The 19,444-nt window shown below is 38.1% G+C and overlaps 1 protein-coding gene across 2 annotated transcripts; it reads right to left on the bottom strand.

The window, feature by feature from the left end:
- Positions 1-1,239: 1,239 nt before the first annotated feature.
- SNRNP48 (small nuclear ribonucleoprotein U11/U12 subunit 48) lies at positions 1,240-18,748 on the bottom strand. Of its 2 annotated transcripts, XM_046640598.1 has the most exons (10): positions 18,555-18,694; positions 18,096-18,209; positions 15,481-15,594; positions 15,170-15,230; positions 14,263-14,337; positions 8,939-9,127; positions 8,377-8,498; positions 4,979-5,067; positions 4,487-4,651; positions 1,240-2,417 (listed from the first exon to the last, which is right to left on the bottom strand). In XM_046640598.1, the coding sequence occupies exons 3-10, from the start codon at positions 15,553-15,555 to the stop codon at positions 2,369-2,371; spliced, it is 825 nt and encodes a 274-aa protein (XP_046496554.1). In that variant the 5' UTR covers positions 15,556-15,594; positions 18,096-18,209; positions 18,555-18,694; the 3' UTR covers positions 1,240-2,368. The 2 variants fall into 2 exon arrangements, with proteins under 2 accessions (XP_046496554.1, XP_046496553.1); XM_046640597.1 differs by lacking the exon at positions 18,096-18,209 and having other exon boundaries at positions 18,555-18,748.
- Between the last annotated feature and the right edge of the window lie 696 nt (positions 18,749-19,444).

Genomic DNA, 19,444 nt, shown 5'->3' on the forward strand with positions numbered 1-19,444 from the left:
ACATAGGTGAAAAGAAGCCAGGACTTAATGGATGGGTAAGATGGGTAGCCATCATCGCAATTATTAACATCAGCACTTTACAAAAGCAAAAATCAGATGTTGGGTGCAAGGGGCGTGCAAACGTTTTTGTCAAAATTTAAAACAACAAATATTCTGTGCTGGCATGGGAGTTACATTGTTGAAGATACAAACCCGGCTCTCAAGGAGCTCATAATCCAGTGAAGGAGTCCAAAACACAAACAGAAGCACGGAAAACGAACACATTCAAGGATCAAACAAATGCCTCTTATCTAATTCTACATTTTATCAGATAGTTTAAAAAGCTGGACTTAAAAGAACTCTGGTTGCACCTTCCATCACCTCCTTTTTCCATACTATGCTATTTTCCCCCAATCCCACCAACTCACTTCTCCTTTCCACTTATTTCTCTCTTCTACTAAAGACCCAAGTATGCCTTTGAATTTTAATCTTTTGTTTCTTCTGGTTAGTAAAATCACTGAAATCATAATAAAAAAACAAAATTATAAATTGAGTTATACTATATAAAATTGCTGATAATTCAAATGGTTTTGATGGTTCAATATTATGGTAACACGAAAGTCCTTGCTTTAAGATTTTTAAATCCGAATTTTACATATGTAGAAATTAAGCACAATGGGAGTAATGGGACTTCACACCGGCAAGTGACCTGCTGATTTCCAACTTATAACTCTGAAAGCTGTTTTCCAGACCTGAGGCCTAACAGCGATGCTGATCTAAATCCAGTTAACCTTTGTCATTTCTGTCATTGTCAGTTACCTATTAAGGTTTCAGTTCTATTTGGAACCCACCTTGGAATCTTAAACCTGGGTTTCCAAGATTCAAGATATTGCTATTCAGCAATGAGATGCTTAACATTTAATGCCAAAGTTTCACCTTAATGATCCATCATACAACAGAATATACTACTAGGAACAAAAACGAACAGACCACTGACACACACAACATGGCTCAATCTCAAAAATATGCGGAGTGGAAGAAGGTATATATTGTAGTATTTCATTTATAACTAGAAAAGATTCATCTAATCAACCGTAACAAAAAGCAGATCTGTGATTGCCTAGGGCTGGGGCAGAGAAATTGATTGGGTAAGGGATATACGGGAACTTTTGGGGGCAACGGAAATATTCTCTATCTTGATTGAGGTGATGGTTACACGGGAGAAGGTAAAAGTTTGCCAAAAGTCAATGAAATACACACTTAAAATGGGTGCACTTTATTTCATGTAAACAGTTCCTCAATAAAGTTGATTTACAAAAAACAGTATATTTTAATTAACAAGTGAAACATGAATACCTTATTTTAAAAAATTAATGTATTATGGATAAAGCTAAAGCTTCCTTTTCCTCTCCCAATCCTGGTTTTCACCCCTTCTCTCTCCCATCTATATCTCCTCCCCCAAATAACCACTGTTACAAGTTTGGTATGGGTTCTTCCGAACCTTTACAAATATATCCAAATACATACATAGCCAGAGAAAATGTATGGTTTTGTACATAAATATAACTGGGACATATCTTCCCATAACTTACTATTTTCACTTAGCATGATGTTTCTGAGACCTATCCATGTTAATATAAAGTTTCTTTTAAATCCAATATAGTAATCTATCCTATGACTATTCCATATTTTATTTATTTAGCCAGGCCATTCCCTTTTTTCCCCGCCTCCCTTGCTGAGAAAGACTAGCCCTGAGCTAACATCTGTGCCAATCTTCCTCCACTTATATGTGGGTCACCGCCACAGCATGGTTGACAAGTGGCAGAGGTCTGTGCCTGGAATTTGAACCTGTGAACCCGGGCCACCAAGGCAGAGTGTGCCGAATTCAACCACTACACCACAGGGCCGGCCCCAAGCCATTCCCTTTCTGACAGACGTTTAGGTTGTTCTCCCCTGTTACAATTCCCCAGTGCAGCAGTAAATAGGAGTTACTACTGGGGTAGCCACAGGGATGGCAGCTGGTGTTCCAAGGGGACTTTAGCCTTATCTGCAAGGTTTCATTTTTTACAATGAGAACATATTCATGTATTATTTATATAGTTTAAGTATTGGTTTTAATTAAAGAATTTTCTGATACACAAATTATCACAAAGAATGAAACAAAATCAGAAATAGGAATCAATCATCTATTAAAATATAAGGAAAACAAAGTTATAGGGCATCATAGTGTATTCACGGTTTGAGACATAAGTATTTACTGAAAAATAATGATCTGAGCACTAAGCAGATCACACAAACACATCCTCCTACTCAAAGCAATTTTAACTGTAATATCAGCATGTTGGTTATCATGGCATAAGAACACTTAATACATGCACAAACACTTGATTCATATTTTTTGCTTTCTTCTTTTATGACTATGATGTCTTTCCCCATCCCTGAAATGAAAGGAGTGAAAAAAAACTATTATAACTGGTGGACATTTTAAGATCAGACTTTAAAATAATAATTTACCAGTAACAGACTTACATCAGATACAAACCAGGACAAGTTAAAACAGGCATTTAGAAATGAACAGTGATTTCTTTAACAGCAAATATGAAAAACATATTAAAACTAAGGGGCAAAATTGAAATGGGGATAAGCAAAACGGAATTTTTAAAAATTGCACTTGGAAGTTCTGCTTTAAAATTAACTCTGAATATATGTACATGATTGATGACCAGAGAATTCATTTCAAATAAAATATTAAAGTCATAGAAGGATTCAGAAATTGTCTAATTCCCTTATCCTGGCTCCTATCTCAACTCCCTACAATTCATTCCAACTCAGGGGTGATATCAAAGGTTAGCCTTGCCCTATTCAGAAGTATTTCCTCCTAATACTCAGTTTATCTTCTCTAAAGGAAAATTATTTCATGTTTAGATTTTGAGGCTGTCTAATGTATTCAAGTCAACAGGGACTAATGAGAGATCCCCAAAGTTACTAAATGGAAGAAGCACTAACAAACCAGAAAGAAGTGAAAGAGCACAATTTCTGATAATCAATTTGTGTATAATTGTTACAAAATATCATTCATTATATGAATCAAAAGGGATTATTAAGCAAATATTTCATTTTTATACGAGAAGGACTAACTCACAGCTAGCTTTAAACCTGTAAATGAATGATAGTAAGATGAGCCAAATTACTAAACCAATAAGTATTACTAATTCCTGATCACCAGTGGCCCTGGACAGATGTCACCTGAGAGCCTATTATTAGACAAACAGTGTGCACATGATACCTGCCTTTACGGAGCTCACAGTCCAGGAGGGAAAGCAGTAACTTAAGTTCAACAAAAAGTATGCACTAGGTAGAGTGGTAACAAAAATGGAAAGAATCAGCTCTGTTTGAATGAGTGAGAAAAGGCTTCACGGAAATGACTAAGCTGGGTCTTAATGAACGACGAGTTTACCAAGCAGGCTTTAAAAAGAAATTAGGCAGCAGAACATAACATGGAAGACAGAGACGTGGCACAGTGTGGATGAGGAACTGTAAGTAATCCAGGCTGGCTGGAACATAAATTATGCATTTCATGGGGCAGTGGCAAAACACAAGGGCAGGTAGGCAGATGCCCTGATCCTGGAGGTCTTAAGGTCTAAAGAATGTGAATTTTGCCACTGAAGAGATTTAAGAGGTGAAAATTCACTCCGGCTGTAGCGTAGGAAGGATCCCTATGGGACCAGCTTAGAGACAGGTAGAACAATTAGGAAAAATACCATCTTCTTCCAGAGGGACAGCACTAAAGAGAGCGAGGAGGAGGTGCACATGCGGTATCTTCAGGTACAACCGACAGCAATTAAGACCAGATGGTAAGGAATCAAAAAGGCATATCTAACATGACTCTTTGATTTCCGGCTCTGTGAACAAATGATGGTCATCCATTAACTAGGATGGGAAATGCTGGGGAGAGAGGAGCAGACTGAGAAAAAGCTAAGTCCCACTATGGACCTGATAAACTTGAGATCCAGGTAGATGCCCAGTTAAGCAGGTGGAATACAGGAAGAGATCTCAATTGATTCAAATTCATTATTTTAGTGTTAGTTCATATGTCTCCAGCTATCAAAATTTTATCAGGGATATTTAACAAGGGCAAAACTGACTGACATTAAAATTTGGATCTTCTCTCTGGCCCTATACTCCCTTTAACTGAGGAATTAGCAAGAGAAAGAAAGAATGAGAAAGAACAAGAAAGAGGGAGGAAGGAAGGAGCAGAAGAAAGAGATCTAGGCAAACATCTTGTTTAACATAGTTAACTTACTACCTAGACATTACTTTCATATGTCCTGGTTAGAAAACAATTAAAAAAGGGAAACCCATATCCAACCAGGCATATAGAGAACTACGTCACCAGAGCTGAGGTTATCTGAAGTGAAATAGCAGGAATGTTAAGAATCTGTTCAAGGCACTGTTTACTTTTCAAAAGCAAACAATTCAACATTGGATGTTGCAGAGTTAGACTTACCTCTCTTTCCTTCTTCTTGAGTCCCAGTTTTTGTCCTTATCTTTATTTCTTTTCCGTTTATGTGGGCTCCTACTTCGATCCCTTCTATGTCGTGAACTCTCAGCATCCAAATAGCTTCCACCAGACTGCCGTGAGTCTACTGAAGCTGACCGCCTCTCTTCGTTCCTGAAACATAGAAGAGAGCATTAGCCACTTAGTTTTAACCACTGGTCTCCAGTTTAGACCAGCCTAAAGCCCAATATTCTGTATCAGACCAATGATTGACAGAGTCTAAATAAATGTGTACAACCTTACATTCCATATAAGAAACACAGCTCTTGGAATATGTTTTGCAACTCTGGTATAACAATCCTGAGCAATAACAACAGGAAATAATAAACATTCTCATGAATTATACTGTGCTACTAATCGTATCAGAAATGCTAAAATTTAAACCATTATGGGTAACAGATTAAAAACAGAATATTTTCCCCAATAAACACAATAACATACTTTTCAGCAGCATCCTCTGCTTTTTCCTGCTCTTCTTGCCATTGACTACTGAGTTCTTCCATGTGCACATTTATCACATCCCGAATCACCTTAGAAGTAAGCACCAAATTTCAGATGAGAAAGCAGCCCAAAAACTTATAACTATAAAGCTAGAAAAAAAATCACTGCTAACAACCAATCAAATATTTACTAAGAGCTATGATATGATGGACTGTGGGATGTGTGTAGTTTACAGACCATAAAAAGGCAATGATCAAGTTGGAATATGAATGGTATAAAGTACTGTTATCAATGTTACATTTGCTCAAGTTGATAACTATACCATGATTAAGTAAGAAAATATCCCTATTCTTAGGAAAGATATACTAAGTATTCAGGGATAAAGGATCATGATGTAACTTACCCTTAAATAGTTCAGGAAAAAAAATTATGTGCAGGTAGTAATCAGAGAGCAAAAACTGTAGAGAGAGAGAGTGCAAATGGCAAGCAAATGGGGCAAAATGTTAAGAGGTGGTCTGGGCAAAGGATATTCAGCAGTTGTTTGTATTATTTTTAGTTTTGCAACTTACTGGTATGTTTGAGATTATTTACAAATAAAACCTTTTTTTCCAAAGCTTATAATTAAATCAATATGACAGACAAAATATGAAACTTAAGAGTCACTCCACAGATACTTTCCCAATGAGACTATAAGTTCCTCACCTAAGAACCACTTAGAAGTGTTTTTCTTTATCCACATCATCAGGCACAAGGCTAGTGACTGGCGAGGGACAGGTGACACTAAAGAAGTTCACCCTTCCCTCAGGTCTAACCAGGAGATGCTTTACGAAGGCACGGGGGAATGGGGCAACCTCAGAGACGTGCACTAGAGTTCAGGCCTGTGTCTCCCCCATCTCCAAGAAACTCTCAATAGCCCCCAAAGTAAAATGGAACTATGTTCAAATTCCTTAGGAGAGTCTTTGAAGCCACCCACAATTTTACTACATCGCATCTCTCTCACTGGATAGTTCTTCAGAAGCCCTAAGTTCTGGCCACCCTGGATTACTAGCGAGTCTCTGGAAAACTCCCATACTTTTATTTACTTTTAGGAATACCACCCCTTCCACGTGAAAAATCCTCATCCACCATTTCCCCTCCTCCACTGTATTCTCCTGTGGAAAATCTACGACACATCAAGGTCTAACCCGGGGGAGTGACATGAGTCACACCCACCTGAATTCCAACTCCAGCTCCAGCAGTGCTAGAGCAGCCCTACCTGACTCCCTGACCAGAAGCTCTACATGAGCTCCGTGAAGCCCGAACGTGACTGGACACGTCCAGAGCCGACCTAGCACAGGTTCACCACATAGAAAAGAGCCAATAAACAGCCACTCCCTTACCCCTCCCTGCTTCTCCTTTTCTCTCAAACACTATCTTGTCTGTGAAGCCTATACCAGTGCAACCTTTTAAAAAGAACTGCTCCCTCCTCCCACATACTTTGATCTCACCTTATGCTAGTACTTAACAAAATCTGTATTTTGAAAGTCTGTTTCATTTCTTAAGCTAGAAGTAGCTCCTTGAGGGGAGGGTCTATGTGCATTTATCTTCATATCCCACAGCAGTGTGTCAGGCAAAGCAACTACAGTACGTAATACAGTTCTGCTGAAGTTTGTCAGGTTCTAATCCAGAGCAAACAAAAATGATACAGGATATAAATGAAGAGAGGAATGCATAAAATGCTGAAAAAGCCATGACCAGAGGTATGCTAAAGCACTAAAAGACTTGTAAAGACTGAAGTATTTACAGATGAAAGATATTTGGGATCTGTTTCCGAGGTTACCAGGTGTCGGGGTAGGGGCAGTAAGCGGGGGTATAAATAAAACAAGGTCATATGATGGTAATTGTTGAAGCTGGGTAATAGGTACCTAAGGGGTCATCAGACTATTCCATTCACTTCGGCATATGTTTGAATATTTCCATAACAAAAAGCTAACCACAAAATTGTAAAGAACACTAGCAGCAACACTTAATCTTGATTACAAGGTTATGAGACCGGAGAAGAAACAAATGACGCCCCATCAAGTATCTGAGGGACCACGCATCACTAAAGCCTGCACGGCCCCGGCCCTCTACTGGGAGAGGCTGGAAGAAATCTGAAACACATATTTTAACTAAAAAGAACGGCATAAAATTAAGGGCTAAACTGTGTGAGACAGAGCGTAAGAGCAATAATTCAGCAGATGGCTCAGAGTTAACGAGCAGCTCATGGAAACAGTGGCATCAAGATTTAAAACAGCAAAACAAAGAGCATTTCAGATGAGAAAATAACATATATTAGGACTTGGAGGTAAGAATAAATCTGTGTAATCAGATATAGTTTGAGAGACACACTTGACTAAAGTGAAAGAAAATGCTTGACAAAATGAGGCCAGATTACGGACGGTCTTTGAAATCATAGAGAGAAGTAAGAAATAATGTGGGAACAATTAGAGATTCAATGAAGAAATTATTTACAGTCTGCGCAAGGTAATTCATGTACCAAAAAATTCATCAACCCTATCCACTAAATGACATCTGAAAATAAATCCAGATATGTATCAAGAGATTAATGTAATTATATAATTTTATAATATACATAATTTATAATTATAATTTATAATATAAATTATAAATAATTTATACCAAGAAATTTCTTAAGCCCACATATTTAGTAGAATGCATGAAAGGACACTAAAATTTCTGCAAAAAAATAAGAAAGCTATCAGGGCCGGCCCCATGGCGTAGGGTTAAGTTCAGTGCGCTCTGCTTCGGCGGCCTGGGTTCAAGGGTTCAGCTCCAGGGTGCAGGCCTACAGCACTTGTCAGCCATGCTACTCAGATGTTAGCTCAGGGCTAACCTTCCTCAGCAAAACAAAAATAAAAACAAAAAGATAGCTATTTATTTAGCAGTTTCTGTGTCCACATGCATTATCCCAATCAATTCTCATAACAACTCTGTAAAGCCTTATAAAATGCAAAAGTATCATAAAATGAAAAAACTGAATCTTAAAAAGCTCAGAAAACTTGTCTAAGTCAAAGAGTCAGTGATAAACACCAGAATCAAAACTCAAGCCCAGGTCTGTCTAAAGCTGTCTGTCCATGCAGTTACCACGATGTAACATCACTTTCTCAAAAGTACGTATTCTTTTTTTTAAGATTATACAACTTCTTTATACAAGGTTTGTGTACCCTGAAAAGTCTCTGTCTAGTACAGGACGGTTGTGAAAATGACAGAGCAAACACGAATCAGGTAGCCACCTCGAAGACACTTTCTTTCTAAGCACCTCTAAGGAACTGTAGAAATCCACAAACAGACTTGGAAAACTACCTAAGGGAAATTTCTGTTCTCAACAAAGCTCTACAAGATTATGTAAAACTTACCTCAGTATACGATTTCTTGGTTATGTGAACATTCTTAGCTCTATAGGATTGGCGTCTTCTTTTATAATCTCTCACTTCTGCCAGGATTTCAAGGTACGATTTTGGACTTTTTCGACTATTATCTAATAAAAGTATAAAATTATTATATCCTTAGAAGCTTTTAAATTCTTATGACTTAGTAGAAACGAACAACAGAACCATCCTATATGTCAACATGTTTCAATGTAGCACACAAAAATATTCTAAAAATTCTATATCATATAAATGGGCTAAGTTTTATATCATTCCTTTTCTCTAGCCATTAGCTGAACATAAGTGTGTTCAGGTACATAGATTAAAGTAATAGCACAGCTGTAAGTAACATTCCTATAGAAGGAAGGTATGCGTAATGTAAAAGTCAGAGAGCAAAATTTCACGTACTGAGTAAACATCTTAATATATATGTGACTATCAGATGATAGAAATCATCCCATTCCAACTCAAAGTGGCCTAACAAATGATCTTAACAACACTCAAAAGACAGAATGACAAGAAATATAAAGCTACGGTATTCATCTCAAACCTTGATTGACTTTGGCAGCCAAGTCTACAAAGAGATCACTGTCATTTTCAATAATTTGAGAATCAGAGCGCTTTTTCTTCGTCTCCTCGATTACAAAATCATAGAGGGCAAGACGATCAGCTTGGGTTAGATCACAAACACATCGTTTGTGATTCAGAGGAACTTCAACAGGCAATGAAGAGTAAGTCCCTAAAGTAAAAATAAAACCACAAGAATAAACAATACATGAAGCATTGTGGACTTAAACTCTACTACTTATCTTTAAACATGCACTGTAAGAATCCAACATTCACACAATTTTTTTCACAGTAATCCCTAAATATACAAAGTATCAGTCTACGCAATAAATGGCAAAATAATGGCTCTACGCTGAACGCTCTATCCACAGAAAGGATGTACTGTGCATGTTCGCTATTCTCTCCAACAACGTTAAGATCTGTTAAGACAGATCTCATGAAGGCAGGCAGTAAACAGCCATACGACAATTTGCTCATAAGAAAACCTTTTGGGTAACAATTTTGAAAAGGCTACCCATATTATAAAAATAGACATTAACTTTCTTTCTGTTTATATGCTTTTCTCCATAAAAGTTAGGGAAAAAATGCTTTTAATAAGTAACACACATTATATAGTCCCTTTGAAAATAAATTATGGAAGTATGAAAAATGTGCAAAAAATGTCTTTTTTATATGAGACATCAAGCTAAATGTTCCATATTCAAAATATATCCCACTTGTGCGCTGACTTAGAGCTAGGGACCAAAAAACAATTGAGCAGCAGAAATCCCACACTTCCTCAGACCAGAGAAGGACACACTGAACCGAGACTAAACTTTTTAAAAATTTTCTGAAGAGGAAGCATATTGGTTTAACCAAATTAATTGAAAAAAGTTAAAAGCAGTGCCCCCCGACAGTTACAGAACTTTCTAAAATCTGCTCTTTAATGGGAAAAAAAAAGTAAATACAATACCTTGATATGATGTATTAAACACTGAAGAAAATTTTTGTTTTAAGATTCAAATTTTCTCAAAGAAATAAAAAAATTACTGTAACTGTAAATAAAACAATTTAAAACAACTCTTTCCATACTTCATTATTCACTAATGCAAACAAAGAACATGAGCTCCTAACGGACTTCTTGTAATGTTTGCTAGGTTACCCTAGAGGAATCACTCCGGTTCACAGAACAATGTAACATCAGTAGCTCTTCCTAGATACTTAAATTTGCTACAGTCTAACCTTGTTGACTTCCTAGGTAAAGAGGCAAAAGAAAAATTCAAACAAGAGCATACTATGAACCAAGCATTACAACACAAAAAAAAGAGATGACTTTGCACTTGTCTACAAATTAAGAGGAGAGCTACACTGAATCTCAGTCCATGGTTTAGCAGTTACAGATAACAATACACGGTCATTTGTACTAGTCAAAGGGTTCTGAATTAGTGAGGAAGAAGGGTTCCCTTTCAAGTCATTTGATTTTACTCTAATTCTGGTAGACACTAGGGAAAGTCTTTTTTGTCAAAACATTTCATACTATAAAAATGAGTTAGCTTTGATTAACCTAATTCATTTAAATCTAGCTATAAAAATCTGGGAGAAGAATACAAAGATTAGAAAACACTGATGTATTACAAACAAGCTTCACATAAACCTTTGCCTGTTATTTTTAATAAAGAAATATAATTTCCTCCATAAAATATTTTAGAGATTTCCTTATTCAGCCTAAATTTCTGCATGATGAAGATCTATACTTAAATTCCTTGAAATTCAACTAAAATTCCAAATCAAGACTGTAATATTGTGACAGTGATTAAGATAAAGTTTAAAAATTTGAGTGATACTTTTAAAAGGATATCATTTGCAAAAAGGATACTGCATATCTTTAAATAAGGAGTACATTCAGGTTCCTAATTCCTCTTTATACTCACCCCAATTACTGAAAAAGAAAAAGTACAGGAAAAGTTAAACAACAAACTGCATTTAAATCATTCAGAACACAGATATTTCTGACAAAAAAAATGAATATACACACTTACATATGCTTACATTTCCATAAAATTTAAATTTTCAAACGAAAGTTTCTATACGATTTAGAGATACATCTGAATGTGTTGTCATCATACTAATTCTGTACCCCTCTGTCTAGCTTGTTTTACAGTTTAACTGTGGTATGATACACCTAATACAAAATTTAGCATTCTAGCCATTTTCAGGCGCACAGTTCAGTGGCATTAGTACATTCACACTGCTGTGCACCCATTACTTCTATCCAGCCCCACAACTCTCCATCACCCCAAAGCCAAACTCTAACCTACTTTTTTAATAACTCTAATTCTCATGCTTCCTTGTTAGTGACTTTTGCCATCATGGGGCATCTCAAACATATGAGATACAATATCAAATATTAATAAGAGGTAGTATGTCAAAGATACAAATTCAGAATTTTAGGGAAAATTCATAGTCAATTTCCTAACATTAGAGATAAAGAAATTAAGGCCCATAGAAATACAATGACTGGCCAAAGTTTCACCAGTGGTAGGAACAGATTAGGTCCAAACCATTACATCCTATCTCTTTAGCTTTCTTTAGCATAGTCCACTGAACTTCAAATCATAGCCACAACTCAAACATATGCCATGAAATTGAAGTACAGCAACATGAATCTTTAATATTGACGGAAAAAGATAAACCACTAAATATAAAATGATTGTCTATGATTGAAATTAATATCTTAGTTATAAAATTAACCAAAGTAACTATATCTGAAAATAAGTAAATCTAATGTTTGTTCAAGCTTTCACAAAGATTAATGAATTGAGAATTATATACGTTGAGTTTAGACCTGATATGACCAATGAAATGAAAACATAAATACTACCTCAACAAAAAACTTACAATTTAGTGCGTAACAAACAAAATATTAATTAAATAGGAAAATGCAAAATTGTTCATGTTAGTCATTCTTCCTTTAAAGTAAATACATCAATAAGACGACACTAAGAGATTTTTCTCCTGGTGTAAAAGATTTTAAAATGTCTAAGATATAAATGGACCATAAAAAAATAACCTCTGTTGAGAAACTGCAGAACTCTACAAAGGATGAAAAGAATTTTTAAAAGAGGGTTACAGATCATATAAAAAGTTACAATTAAATCTTAGTGCAAAAATTCAAAATCAACTAAAAGTTTGTCTTAACTACCTATTGAAAGAATTATTCAAAGCAATTCTTTGCTTTTGTAAAGAATTAAATTCAAAGTCCAAATTTGCCTTAACTCAGTTATATAAATGAAAAACTTAGAATGTTTTCTAAATTACTTACATATATAAAATTCTCACCCATTTTGTTACCTTAATATTGCTTTCTATAAATTAATTTGCTTAGAAATTAAACTGCTTAGACAATAGCAGCTACCAATTATTAGAGTCAGGGCTAGTGTAGCATTCATTATCTCTATTGTTCTAACCACCACCACAAGATAGTTTTTATTACAGATAAGGAAACAAAAATTCAGAAATGTCATTTGTTCAAGGCCGAGCAGATAGTTTCTTTCTTTAAAATAGGTTTACACAAAGTAGAACAAACAATGAACAGTACCAATAGCAGCAGTGAGTATGCACAGATTTGAAGTTTCTGATATTCTACTTAATCACGACAGATAAACATAAAGAATGAATACATTTCAGCAATATCTACAATCTCAGTCCACAAATTTCACTAAATGTAGAGTTTCTAAGAGAAAGCAGAATAACTCAGCTTAGAGTTGGTGCCAAAATTCAGAACCTAGTTCTCAATCCAGCTTTCCTATTATCCAACAAAAAAAGTGTTAATTCACTTCTATACACCTCTATTTTTTCACCTAATATGGAGGGGGAAATACTTGCCCAAACTATCGAAAGTCTGTTGTGAAAGCGAAATGAAATATACAAAACAACTCTGAAAAAATAATCTCATTTAAAATATAAAAGGATTGAGAACCTTTAGAACAAACAACCCAGAACCTTATCATCTCTATCAGACAGGGTTTGTTTCCCTATCTGTAAAAAGCAGACGCTGGATTAGATGATCTCTAAGTCCTCTTTCAACTCTAAAATAAATTCAGTAAATCTATCTAACTGGCTTTGGTCAAATAAAGTCCTTTAACTTTTAATCTCTCCAAAAAAACAAAAACAAAGTTCTCTACTTTTTAATTGGTTCATTAAACACAGCAATGGTTAGAACCAATAATAGAGCCAAAAACAGGCTTGCTTGATCACAGCTCAGTCATTTCTGCAAATGAGACAGGAGTCAAATGTGTCCCTCAAAGAAAAAACCTGGAATTTAACACAAAAGTACACAAAAATGGGAGCTTCAAAACAGGACATACAAGAAATGTGCTTGTTGCTGCTGTAAGGAGCCACTGTAATACAGACTCAGGGTAAGAGACCTCCTCCTCCTGAAGCCACAGAGCCACTGGAGGAGGAATCAAGCCCAGACACTGGCTTAGAACAACGGGTGAGACCCTGAACTTCAACAAGGGAGACAACAAATCATAACGGGGTGGTGGAGAATATAATTCAGCTAGAAAGAAGAGTGAGGGAGGAAAAGTAAGATGTCCAGAGAAAACTATCTCCAGAAGGTTCAACGACAGCTCAGAAATCCTTATAAAAGGAGGCAGTCATGCCTTGATTAGATGGTATACTTAGGTTCAGAAGTCCATTAACTCTAGTTACTTGTTTACCTCTATGTGTTTGATGGATTATCTTTCAATTTTCTAAAAACTCATACTTAAAAATTCTATCCTAGTCTTTGCTGGTCAGTCCCAGGCAGAAACTCTAAATCCAGCTCCGAAGCTGGGCATGTAGGGATCCACAAAGCCTCTGAAATTGTATGTACAACTCTGTCTGTGCTTTATTCTGCAGGGCAGCTGTGCAGACTCATCTCTTTTCACCTAAGCCTTTCCTTTCACACTGCATTTCAACATTCTTACCTTTAACACTGGGCTAATTCTCAAGGCAGGAAATCTCAGGGTAAGACAGTCTCAGTCAATGAGATTTATTTATTAAATAATCATAATAAAAATAACTATCTATATGGCAATCTCACCCATTAGGTAATTCCAAAGCACAAACCCCTACCTAAAACAGTGTCCCAGTGAGACTCTGGTGCATTTGAGCAGAAAATATCGCACAAACGAAGCTGACACCAAGAACATTAGTCTAATGTTAAATGTAAAATTTAACCTTACCACTGTTTCCACGAGATTTTTCCTGAAAATTTGTAACAATGTGCTTGTGGGAGAAAAATAGTTTGATTCATTAATTAGCTCAAACTATGATGCCACTTACTTTGATTATAACAATCACCATCTTTTCCAACTGCAGTTCTAGCTTGTTTAATTATCTGGAATTGTGAGTCCTTATCTGTCCAAAAAAAAAAAAAACCCATAACCACAATATGAATCATCAGTGTCCACAATTAATTTATTAACTGGTTTCCACTCCAAGCTCTTTGGGCACATTGACAAACCTTCCAGAATCTTAAGAGAGAAAACACCCACATCATTGCCTAGGTAATCTGAATGCAGAATTCTTTCAGATCTAGCTAGAGCCCAGTAAGTAACCAGACTTCACTATAATCAGGCATGCAGCAGTAGCCTCCACAAATTTTAGCGACCAATAATAGCTAACACTTCTTGAATGCCAGCTAGGTGTCAGGCACTATGCTAAACATATTACATATATACCATTTAATCCTCACAAAGGTACTATTACCATCATCCCCATTTTATGGAGAAATTTAGGCAACAAACAGGTTAATGACCTTGTTCAAAGTCACACATCTATTAGTGACAAAACCAGGAGTTGAATCAGGGCATTCTGATTTCAGAGCCCAAGATTTTAACCTCTACGTAAGCTGTGAACACTTGGAACACATTTCCATCCTCAGCCCTCTCTTCAAACTGTGTTGTGTGGCCAGATTTTTGTCACAACCAAGAAGGAAGGCATCTGTCTTACTGTGCAGAAGAACTCCGCAGTTTTTACTGCCTATTGATACAGGCCTGGTCTCGAAGTTTAGAATTAAGCAAACCAATTTCACTGTACATTAATTAATCCTACATTCTTTTAAGGTACAAAATGTCCTTCTTAATCATAAGCATACTTATAAAGTCCACTCTTTTGATAATTCAAAAATGAAATATCAACACCTATCCTAAGATATTTTTAAATTATAATATCTTAAATTAATACTTACTCAAAGTAATTGAAGGTATCTTCACATTCTCATAGAAAAAATCAGAATTATACATTTTATCCTAAAGTCAAAAAAAAAAAAACCTTAGTGTTCTTGAGTAACAGATAATTGACTATTTTGAGATTTGACATAAACCAACAATAAATTAGTATCATTTAAATATTTCTTGCAATAATTTGTGAAATTAGGCAAGTACCATTCTACCCCATAAATGACTATTACTTTATGTCCGAAAACCTAACACTATTCCTTCCAAATATTCTGAACTTTATTAATGCACATATGACGTGTACAGAGAATCTATGTGGTACCTCTTCCTCTTTGGTGTAGCCCAGTTTCCTCAGCTGACAAGACACCATGTGCTTTGCTAAAGACGATTTAGGCATGTGATGATTGGAGTCATAAGGGCATATCACAACTTCATCCTACAAAAATCAAACAGAAGAAAAAAGGTTCATGACATTTAAAGAAATGATTATACCATTAAATGTTTACTACTTAATTAAGTGGCATTATCCAGTTCTCTCCTCTTATGCAGGCCTCTCCCAACTGTGTGTGCGAGTGTACGTGCATGTTAAAAAAAAAAACCTCCCCCAATCTCCCTCCCCGATAGCCTCTGCCCAGTCTCCACCCCTTCAAAGCCCCATTCTTTGAAAGGTTCACATTCACTGCCTCGACAACCTCCCCTCCCCGTCAGTAGGTCACTAACAACCTTCTTGCTACCACAGCCAAGGCACATGTCACAGTCCTTATAATATTTGAACTCACAGAAGGTCACAAGTGAATTGTTCACTTCTGTCATCCTGATACACTCTTCACGTTCCTTCCACCTCTCTGGCTCCTCCTACTTGGTCTCCTCTAAAGGTCTGTCTTCCTTGTTCTACCTGGCCCCATTTCAAGGTTGGTGTTCATGTAGGTCCAACCAGTGAACTTGTGCCATTTGATATAGGCTTCCTGGAAGATCCCACGTCTTCAATTTTCACTAGATACTGATGACTCCCAAAATGTGGATCTTTACTCCTTGGTTCTCTCTTGAGTACCCTATACTAAAGACACTAAAATTTCAACATGACAAAAATAAATTTATTATATTCATGGTCTCCTGACCCCCCCAACCTGTTCCTCTCATGTTTTCCTACTTCAGTGAAAGGAAGGTCCCACTTGTTAAGCAGGAAACAGCCTCTTCTCTCTCGTCATCCACATCTGATCAATCACGTAGGGCTCTTCACTCCTAAATCACTCTAAAATCCTTCCACACAATCCATCCCCACTGCCACCTCCCCACTTCAGGATATCATCATCTCTCTCCCGGATCACAACAGCCATTGCTTAACTGCTCTCGCCACTTCCAGTCTCGCTATCCATTCCATTCTCCAAACTGCAGACAGTTTGAATCCCAGGTGTGCCACTCACTGACTGTATGAACTTAGCCTAGGGACTTAACCTTTCTCTGCCTCAGTTTCCTCATCTATAAAATGGTATCATAGCAGGACCTCTCTTACAGAACTACTGTGAAGATTATACAAGTTATACATGAGTTCATATACATAAAGCAATTCAAACAGGGCCTGAGATATAGCAAGTGTTCAAAAAATGTAAGCAATTATTATTTTATTAAAAGGCAAATATGATTATGATATACCCTGGCTCAAAACACTTCCATGCCTCCCCCACTGCCCTCATTAAAAAAAAATCCAGATTCTTTAATATGGCTGACACAGGACCTTTAACATCCAGTGCATACCTACCATCCTTCCCCTCCTCCTCCACATCCTATGCTCTAGCCATCCTTAACTACCTGAGGTTTTCGGGACACACCCTGGTCTCTGGACTTCTACACATGCTGTTGCTGCTTCCTCTGGCTTCACCTAGCTAATTTAGCTCACTTTTATTTATCAGCTTAGAATTCACTTTATCCTGCAAGTCTTTGCCGTCCCACCACAGCCTACAATAACCTGTACCACACCAATTCCAACCCACCCTTCATAGACTTTATCACATTGTAATGTAATGGCTGATTTCTCTGAATTCCCCCTCACCAGACAGTAAGCTCTATAAGAACAAGAACTGTGATTTTGTTCACTAAACTTCAGCATTAAAACACTCCAGCAGAAAAGCGAAGATTCCTTAACCATCTGGACTGCATCTATTCTGGGAATTACGGATGTCAATTACCAGGATTTTTAAACCAGCCACCCTCTTGAATATCAGACGCTGGTTTTGCAAAAGTTAGACGTACACTCACAGGTGACTGTCAGAATTTTGGAATTTTACAAACGAGTTCTACAAAGGCAGCATAGCAATTAAGCACACAGACTCTCAAGAGCCAGAAGGCCTGAGTTCAAAACTCTAACTGCTATTTACCAACAGTGTGTCAGTGGACAAACTACATCTCTCTAGGTGTGTTTCCTCACATCCATAAAATGTGGCTAAGAGTACCCAGCTCATAGGGTAATTATGAGTATTAAATGAGGTAACTAACATACAGTAAGTGACATACACAGGCAACGCGCTATTTAAGTGTTAATATAAGAAATCCAAATTTACTACAATGCTGAGCAAACAATGATATGGAAAGGTCTGGCGGGCCTCACTCAATGAATTCCCTCCAAACGAATAATAAATATATTTTTAAAATTTCCACTACACTTTTAATATAATAAACCCAAACCGTTTGTATATAAATCAAATATACTTCCAATGCCTCTGGGGAATCAGTCACGTAATTTAAACCTGAGTTAAATTATTACAGCATGACAAACCCAGAAAGAATATTAGAGACCATGAATTATCCCACGTTGGAGCACTTCCCTTCCACCCATCCCATTAAAAAAAAAAAAGTCAGGACTGTTCACTCTATTACACTTGCCTACATTTTTAAAAGCAACTCTAATGTCCAGGAGAGTTGCCAGTCACCATCACTTACTGATGTCCTTTAATAATCCTGGAATGCGTGCTGTCCCAGGCAGAAGTGGGCAATTCTGTGGCAGAGGAAGGTGAACTGAACCTCCAAGCTCCCCTGACGCCGAGTCGGCTGCAGCTGCGGGATCCATGTGACGGATGACAAAGCAAACCGCCACCGCCTCCGCCGGCAGCCCCGAGACCCGCTCACCCACTTCCTAAAGGAGCACCACACCCGCCGCGCTCTCCCGCCCACCGCACCGTCTCGTTTTCCTTACGCCCGAGGCTCCGCGGAGGGGGCGCTGCCGGTCCAGGAGCCAGGCGCGGGGCGCCCCAGCGCGGGGCCCGGAGGCAGCAGGGTGCTCCACGCCGGGGCCCGGGCACCCCATGGCCCCGCCGACGCGCCGCCCGCCGCGCCGATCCCCGCGGCCAGAGAAGACCGCAGGCTGAGCGCCTCAAAGGCCCCCGCGCGCCCGCCCCTCACCTCTGCCGCCTCCGCCTCCCCGGGGTCCAGGCGATCGAGGCTCCAGCCCAGGGACGCCGTCACCTCCTCCAGCGTCCGGCAGCAGCTCTCCACGAACTCGCTCAGCTCCTCCTGCAGCCGCCGCCGCTCCTCCACCGGAGGAGGCTCAACCTCCATGGCGGCGCCCCTCCCGCCAGCAGGAAGCAGCGAAACTGCCGGCGGCGCGCGCGGGCCTCTGGGGGCTGTGGGCGGGGCCTCGTTGTCACGTGACTGGAACCGCCTATAGGGAGGTATCCCGGGAAGGGCGGGGGCTGTCGTTTTGAGAGGTGTTTTCCGGCTCCTCTCTGCGTTTGCCGCTGCTTTTGGACGCAGTTGTCCCTGGCCTTACCTGAACAGCATTACTCTCCCCCACCGGACTTTTTAGAAAATCCAAATTTACTACAATGGTTTACGAAAAATGGTTTATGTGTACTGAAAAGTTTAAGGACTAGTACAGTGAGCATTCGCATAGCCGTCGTCCAGCTCATTAATTGTTAACATTTGACACGTTTGCTTTCTCCCACTTTCTCCCCACACACAGCCTCACACTTATTTTTGCTGAATTATTTGAGAGTAAATTGCAGATGCTTCACCCTCAAATATGTCCGTATGCATCTCCTAAGAATAAGGACATTTTCCTGCATAACCACAATACATGATCAACCCTAAGAATGTTCATTTCATAGTATCATCTAATATACAGCTCATAATCAAATTTCCCCAGTTGTCCCCAAAATTCCTTTTATAGCCATTTTATTATTTTTTCAGCCCATGAGCTATAATTGGCTATTGTCTCTTTTAATCTATAACAGTCTGCCCCACTCTCCTTTTTAAGTCATTGAATTTTGTCAGGAGCCTCAGTAAGTTGTCTT

This window comes from Equus quagga, chromosome 15, assembly GCF_021613505.1.
Source record: "Equus quagga isolate Etosha38 chromosome 15, UCLA_HA_Equagga_1.0, whole genome shotgun sequence".
In the NCBI taxonomy this organism is placed as follows: Eukaryota; Metazoa; Chordata; class Mammalia; order Perissodactyla; family Equidae; genus Equus; species Equus quagga.